Raw genomic sequence first — 8,271 nt, 5'->3', positions numbered from 1 at the left:
AGTGCTAATTTAAAAAATGGTCCAGTAAATGGGAATTCTGGGGGCGCTGCCTGATCCGTACCACAGTCAAGAGAGCACCAAGTTCGCACATCACTGAGCTCGGTTGCAGAATCGTCGCTGTCGTCACTTTCAGTGTCTGATGACAAATTTCCCCACGAATCGCTATTGCTCAATTCTGCAAGTGATTCTAAATCACTATCGCCGTTTTCTAGCTGGTCTAAAACCGCTTTTGACCTAAAGGGACGCTTTTTGCCAAAGACGTTCTCAAGTTTCCAGGCAGAAAGAACAGTAAAAGTACAGGCAGGGCACTGAACAAAGCTCTAGGGACAAAACTGAAGTAAAATGGTTTGATACAGTAATGTAATCATAGCAGATTACAGTGTATTCTGTGTATATTGCATGTTTTCACTTTTGAATTTCCCTCTGGCCCCGCCCCCCACCTGTGACAACGAAAAGTCGGATGCCGGCATCGCCCAGGCGCACACAGCATAGGACACCGCGGGCTCGTAGGGACAAGGTAAGTGACACTTTTGTGTAATCCTGAGTGTGGCTCGGGGTTACCGCTATTGGTGCTGAAAATTAACCCCGAGCCACACTCGGGAATACCGCCAGGGAGGTTAAGGCAAGATAAAAAAAAAAATAACAGGGCTAGGTCCAAAACTTCACTTCCAAAATGAATCTGTTCAGCACAACTTTGGTTTGAAATGGCTACCGGCCAGCACTATAATAAAATATATACTTGGAATTACTTTGTTAGCTACACAAGCCACTTCTATGTGCCATCGAAACCTAGCTATCATTTGTTACGAAAGACAACTTTTGTTCTTTTGCTCAATTTGGACACCCTCCTTAGCAACTGAGGCGCTATCGCTGGATGAGTATAGTAACGGGTGAGACTTAAAACATGGAACCTGGATCAAAATGCAAACTAACAGCACTGCGTTTAATTTTTAAACCAGATAGAGTAATTCTATTGGTAAACAAAAGAGGTAATAGATAATATGCCCTGCAGAAATTTACAGGACAACCCTAGACTGTGATGGAAACACTTGACACTCCTTATACTTGCCTTCAACCTTGCAGCAATGGTATGACACTTTCTGCATCTAGAAAACTTTTAAAAGCAAACATGGACTCTGGAGCAGGTTGAGTGGTTTTGAAGCAAGAAAGGGTTATGGGAAGACCAATGTCTGGTGAGGCCTATGTGGTACAGTCACTGATCCTCTACCAAAATAGAAGCTTACTAGCTTTTTCTTTAATAATGTATCTCAGACCTTATACAGATACACTTAATTTTCCTAATGATGGTCTCCCACCTTATTAAAAAAAAAAACATATCACAACTTGTGCCATGCATCCTTCTTTAAGGCAATCGATTAGAAAAAAAATGTTCAACTTACAGCACCACACTATAGAGCTTGACATCCATCCACATGTTCTTTGCTGGAGTGCAAATTGGTTGTGTGTCAATAGGTAAGACGTAAAAGAATAAAAAATAGACATAAGTGGGCAAAGTTAAAAATATAAAGCTAATGACCAAGTTGAAATATTAGGAATTAATTTTTACTATCCAATGAGAACTTGGAGCACTTAGTACACAAAATAAGAATATATATATATATCACTGTTCTCTAGAGTGTCTGTATTAGGATGTTTTTTTTTTAAAAAACAAACATATAGCTAAGTCAGATATTGCAGTACATATATTTTACAATATATAGTATATAGTTTAATAAAATGACTGCGTAATGCATACTTGGTCATACAGTGCTAGAATGATATATCTTTAATAAGTTTATATTGAGGGGCAGATTCAACACTTGCATCTTTCACATACGATATTTCAATGTTTCTAGATTGGTTTAAAACATCTTTATCGCTGTTTGTTATCAAATGGTTTTAAAAATGAGGAAATAAAAAAGGAAGAGATGTGGAAACAGAAAAGGAGAGAAAACAAAAATCATTTTATTAGGAAGGCTAAGGCTGTAGCGTTTGTGCTATTAAACAATGTAACCACTTAAAAGAGTGCATCATATTAGTAAACAGTTCTTAACCCCTTAAGGAGAAAGGCCTTTTTTTGTTTACATGTTATAATTCACATTTTAGGCCTGAAAATTACTTCAAACCCCCAAACATTATATATTTTAAAGCCAAGACCCTATAGAATAAAATGCTGGCAGTTGCAAATTTTTATGTTGTGTGATTTTAGCGCAACTTATTATCAAACCACCCAAAAAATTTGTGAAAAATGCACTTAAGTTAAATTTAGTGCCCTTAAAACACAATATAAAACCATTTTTTTGTAAAAATATAAGAGATAAGGTTACAACGAGTAAATAGATACCCAACATGCCCAGGTTAAAAATTGTGTGCGCCCGTGAAAATGCAACAGAATTCAGTACCCCAAAAAGTCCATACACGACGCTTTAAAAGCTGCTACAAGTCATCAATTTAGAGCTATGTGTAAATATTGTCCCTGGAATTATTGCTCTCACTCCAGCGTGCGCGGCGATACCCAACATGTGTAGCGCAATCGTCGCTTTCGTACGTAGGCGCACCCGACACAAATTTACATGACGACGCGCTTGCTCGCAGTGGCGGGGGACTTAAAAAACTTTTTTTTTTAACATTACATTTATTTAATCTTATTTTTCAAACTGTGCTTTTTTTTTTTTTTACTTTAATTGCTATCACATAGGGGAGCTTACAACATTACCGGATCGTAGAAGTGATCTGGCGACAGCTGAGCCGCCAGAATCGCTTCTACTGTAAAGCCGGTCGCCGGCTCGACACAACGGAACAGATTTGCTGGGAGTCTGTGTAACCCCTTCCGACTTCATGACGGGATTATCCAGTCATAGGTCGTGAATGGGTTAAAGAATAACTACACACCGTGTGTAGCCAACTCCTCTCTCATTATGTTGTCTGTATCCACCCACAATACAGACCTCAGATCAGCACGCACCCTCTTGTATCCTCCATTCTACCAGTGAGTTACACAGTACTATACATGCTAGGCCTTTTCTCTATAGGCCCCAATTGAGAACCTGTCAACTTGCAAGCCAGCAAGGAAACATGTCCTTCATTAGACCCAGTGAAAAATGGTGGCACATGCACTACACTGTTCTACCTACCTGTGGAGGATTGAGCCCTGAATCTAATGTTTATTGCACTGTATGTTTCACATACCAGTGTTTGGGGGAAAATACATATCTAGTGCCAGTATAAAATGGCTTCCTGGGCCCGTAGGCCTGTGTAAAATGAACTCAAACATCTAATCATGCAGGGAGATTAAAAAAAAAAAGAAGCTTGAATTGGATGTTTGAAATGGAAACATTTAGCAAACCAGACCTATGATTGCAAACATTTCTGTCTGCATTAGAGGTAATAGAAGTGCCCAACTCTGCTGCACATTGGTATGGCGACTGGCTTGAGCCCTCGTTCACACCTGAACGTTTTGTAGCGCGTTCTACGCTCGACGAACGCTCTACAAAACGCTCAAAAATATAAATCCCATTGTATTCAATGGGTCTCGTTCCCACCTTGGCGTATTTCCGCCCGTCCCTAACGCGCTACAAAACGGCCCACGCCTGAAAAGGTACATGTACTACTTTGGGCCGTTTTGTTGCGGGTTTCCATTGGGATACAGCCAAGTAGCCTTTGGAAACGCGCGACGGTCGCGCGACTTTTTTACCGGTTAAAAAAAACGCGCGACAGACGCGCATATGCAATACGCCTAGGTGTGAACGAGACCTTAGTGCAAGAGCTGCTGCAATCTCTTTCAGGCTACTAGTCAACAAGCAATAAGAAAACAAATGTTATGGTATCAATGTAAAAGTTCACCAGAACTGTGTAAAATCTGCAAAATCACCAGCACACGATCATATAATATTTCACATTTTTGAGCACATTATTTTTTTTTTTAATTATTTGCATCTTGTTATATAATCGGATACATTTTTGTTGGATAGCACAAAAAAATGTCCTGTCTATGGCTACCATTTGTGTGGTATCATGGATGCCAGACGAAATTAATTTTAATATACCTAAATGGTGCATGAGTAATTTAAATTTCTTTCTCATTTGTTGAGGGACACTGGAAGTCTTAAACCTTCGCGGTTATTTTGGGCCCGTTGATATTCCCTTGCCCTGTCTCATACATATTCTAAGTAGGCCAATCAGGCTAAGCAATGGAAGCTTCATCTTTTGAACCACTGGGTGCTTTTAAAAGTCTCTACTGCAGAAGGGGTTAATGCTAAGGAACAGAGCACTGAGGTCAATCGCTGGGTGGAGCATTGCGCATGCACACTCCTTGTTCTCTCCCGCCATACAGCGTCAAGGAAGCACTTCTTCGCTGCTGCTTCTACTTGAAAATAGCTACATGGAACTTTGGTCTCCAATTAATTCTTGCTGCCTACCCACAGTGACGTTCGTCACCTCCTGCCAACCTGGGTGACTTTTGACTGTTTCTACAGTTTTGGACCATCCTATTGGGGGGAAGGTCTTCTGATCTGTCAGAAAATGCCACAGCGGTGGCCTACATCAAGCATCAGAAAGGAAGCAGGAGTTCTGCCACAGCAAGAGAGATAGATCCCATCTGGTTTTGGGCAGAACTTCACATTCAAAACTTGTCAGCAGTGTACTTTTCAGGTGTAAACATTCAGAAGCAGACTTCCTCAGCCATCAGTTTGTGGACCCAAGGAAGTGGTCCCTATACCCATAGGTGTTCTAGGATCTGTGTTACATGTGGGGGATAGTGGATGTGGATCTTCTGGCCTCCAGGTTTGAAAACAAACTGGACAGGTTTGCCTCCAAGTACAGGGATCCTCTAACAATAGCAGTGGATGCCCTGGTGGATCCATGGAATCCCACACTTTGATTTATGCCGTTCCTCCCCTAAAACGTCTTCCTCATCTGCTTCTTAAAGGAGAACTATGGGGTTAAGGCTTTTCCCCATAGTTCTCCTTAGGGTAACGGGAGGACACAAACTAGCGTCCTCCCGCCACCCTAGGCTCGCGGTCTACTGAGACGCCGCAGCTGAAGCGGATCCCGACAATTGTGCCGGGATCCGCATCTAAACAGGGAAGGTGTAGCACTTTTGGGGGAGAGAATGGTTAGAAGACTGAAGGAGCATTTAAACTAAAATAGGGGGGGGGGGGGGGGGATAAAAAAAGAAAAGGACATGTAAATTTTGCAAGATGTCATGTCAAAAATATTCAAAAATAAATAACTAAATCGAGCATAACTTCCTCTTTTACCGCTTGATGAGACAAACCCTATTTAATCCAGCACTGCCTAATCCTTTACGGTCTGACAAAGCACACACTGACACCTTATAGTCAGTTGATGCACCGCTGCCTTCTCCCGTACTATCTGACAACAGGAATTTTATCCATAACTACATCCTATGTAAAGCAAAACCCAAACCGCTGCAGACAGCCGTTCATAAGTGCAGTGGGGACCAACAGGCGGCAGCTCAGATCTGCTTACCTGAGCGTGAAAATGCATGGTCGTTAAAAGTGCACTAGAAACGTACTTTAGGGGAATGTGGAACGCTTGAGAAAACATGCATGCATTTTCAAAACACAATTGTATGAACCTCAAGCTGTCCACTGGTAGGAAAGGGATGAGGCTTCAGTAAAACTGTATCTAAAGCCAAAACGGTTTGGGGAGGGTTAAAACTGTTCTCAGTTTTTTATCCATCATTAGGGAGATCTCCCCTCCTGTTTTGTAGACTCAACAGGAAGTGAGATGATATCTTTCCAACGTGAGGTAATCTCCTCTTAGACAGTTGTCACGGTAAGTGTCCCCATAGGAAGCTTTCCCCTGTTTTAATGCCCTGGTGGTGGTTGAACTCAAATCCCTGGGAGGTCAATTGTCAATGACCTTGGTAAGTCAGTCTACCCCTGGAGCATTTGCCTAGGGGGGAAATACTCTGGATGATCCGATCCTCCTAGGCCTACTGCCTGGAGGATGATGACCATGTGCTTGATGCCTAGTGCATAAAACTTGGGGATTAGCATGCCATGGAGGATCTTCATGGCAAAATTACTTTGTGCAGTTGCCAATTTTGTTTTGCTTTGCTTGATTTGGTGTGGGGACGCACTGGGGGCTTTAGTTGACATTTGGATGTGCTGGGCCTCCGGTGTGTCCCTATGCCTTTAAGGAGAAGTGGGGCACCTCCAGACATGCCTGTTTTCAATGTATCCATTACTACATATGCTCCAATATGGAGGCTCTCAAATATGGAAGTTAGAACCACACTACACAGAGGGGCCTTGACGGCAGTGCGGCTTCCACATATTTTACAAAAGTTGTACAACTAAAAACTCTTTCTTTAATGCATATTGTTAGACAGTGTAATTTGTTTGTCTTGCAGGCTAGCTTGTAACGCTGTGCTTTGTACCATGGAGGAACTTTAGCCAGAATATGGAGTCTGAGGTGCTGGGTAGAAGCTTGGTCATGGCGTGAAGCATATTGACTCTTCACCATTGAATTGGTGCCTGCAGCATCCGGGTATCTTACAGTCAGGAGCTGAATTTGCAGACTGACGGTCGGCTTAGAGGGTTTTTTTGTCTGCGACGGCTGTAAGTTCATCTGTTCTCTTTCTGGAGTCCGTAAAATCATGGGTGTCGTGTGCCCAAACCCTCTTGCCCAAAGTTATTGAATACATTCTCTGCAAGTAAAAGATCAGCACCGTGGAAGTCAGTTAATGGGTCGCCACTGGTGGATCGGTGAGTGTTTTGGGACAGCTCTGGAACTGTGTACCCTAGATAGACTAGGAGGGCCGAATTCAACCAGTGGCTCCTTAGTTTGTGAGCAGAGCCGTAGCTAGCTCTTTTTGCACCGAGGCAACTAAAAACGAAAAAATGTGCCCCCCCCCAACAGGTGTGTGACGTCACACAGCGCTGCTCATCTGTGGCGTCATGTGACGTCATGCCCCTCACCTCCAGAAGGTCTGAGCTCTGCCTCTCAGCCACGCACAGAGGGGTGGCACAGCCTGCAGCTTCCTCTCGGATCCCCGCTTCTCTCTCCCGCCTGTATGGTCAAAGGCAGCAAAGAGGAGAAGTGAAGCATTGAAGCCGGCGGAGGGGGCGGAGGGAGCTGTCACTTAAGGATGACTGAGCGGTGAAGAGCGAGTGAGCCGCCGGCTGACATATACTGGCCGAGCGGCTTTATTTTTCCTTAACCGCTTGGCCATTCTAAAGTGACAGTTCCCTCCTCCGCCCCCGCTGGCTTCAGCGCTTCACTCCTCGGATCCCCGCTGCCTCTGCCCATACAGGCGGGGAAGAGCAGTGGGGATCCATAGGAGAAGTTGCAAGCTGTGCCGCCCACCTTCTGCCTGTCACTCTGAGCCCTGGCTGCGCCATCCCCCGCACCTGCGCCCGAGGCGCAGTCGCCTTGCCCTAGCTCTGGCCCTGGTTGTGAGCACTACACCAGTATTGTATATCTTACATTGTACAGGATTGTCAACCCTTTTAGAAGCCTGTGATAATGCTTTATCTAGACTCATCATAGATTCTAGGGATGTACTGATACCAATACTAGTATCGGTATTGGTGCCGATACTGAGTATTTGGGCGAGTACTTGTATTCATCCAAATGCTCTGATGCCTAGCCCTATACCTGGACTTACGGTTTTAAGAAGGCAGGCAGCGAATCATTACATGCTGCCTGGCTTCCTGATTAGCCAATCAGAAAGCCGGGCAGCATGTAATGACTCGCTGCCTAGCTTTCTGATTTGTCGGGAAGCTGGCCAACCGGACGGCGCGTCATTACCCACCCCTCAGCTTCCTGATTGGCCAGAAAGCTGGCTTCATGCCTCCTCGTCACCTGGTGAGGAGGGAGCATGGAGATGGCTTATTTGCCAACCAGGAAGCCAGGTGGCGAGTCTTTAAATGCCACCCCCTTAATGGGACTTCTGGTATCGGTATTCGGTATCGGCGGGTACCGACAAAAAAAATCTGTACTTGTACTCGATAACGGAAAACTGGTATCGGTGCATCCCTAATAGATTTGATCTGTACTATTCATGTATGAACTTTGTCTTATCCTTACACAGAATGTATTAATCAGAGAGATGTTTATTACAATTGTAAAATTAAAGTTTGTGTCTATTTATTGGCGTTCCTGTGGTTATTGGTATACATCAGTAAAACTTAAAGTGACATTAAACCCTCAGATTTTTTAACATAAAACAATACTGTAATGTGCGCCTTACTGTAATCCATGGTTGTTTCCCTTCTCTTTGCTGCTCTTCCTTTTAAATCC

The 8,271-nt window shown here is 43.7% G+C and overlaps 1 protein-coding gene across 2 annotated transcripts in view; it reads right to left on the bottom strand.

Annotated features, from left to right (window-relative positions):
* Positions 1-1,685: 1,685 nt before the first annotated feature.
* The window catches only part of RUFY2 (RUN and FYVE domain containing 2), a 28,491-nt gene continuing 21,905 nt past the window's right edge, over positions 1,686-8,271 (bottom strand). For both annotated transcript variants that reach the window (XM_018567093.1, XM_018567094.1), the window contains exon 14: positions 1,686-1,879. In XM_018567093.1, coding sequence (XP_018422595.1) covers positions 1,771-1,879 — 109 coding nt within the window. In that variant the 3' untranslated portion in view covers positions 1,686-1,770. The remainder of the gene's footprint in view (positions 1,880-8,271) is intronic.

Source organism: Nanorana parkeri, unplaced genomic scaffold (assembly GCF_000935625.1).
Source record: "Nanorana parkeri isolate BGI_ZX_2015 unplaced genomic scaffold, ASM93562v1 scaffold1005, whole genome shotgun sequence".
NCBI lineage: Eukaryota > Metazoa > Chordata > Amphibia > Anura > Dicroglossidae > Nanorana > Nanorana parkeri.
Note: the sequence above shows the minus strand (reverse complement) of the source record. Positions and strands in the feature narration are given on the sequence as shown.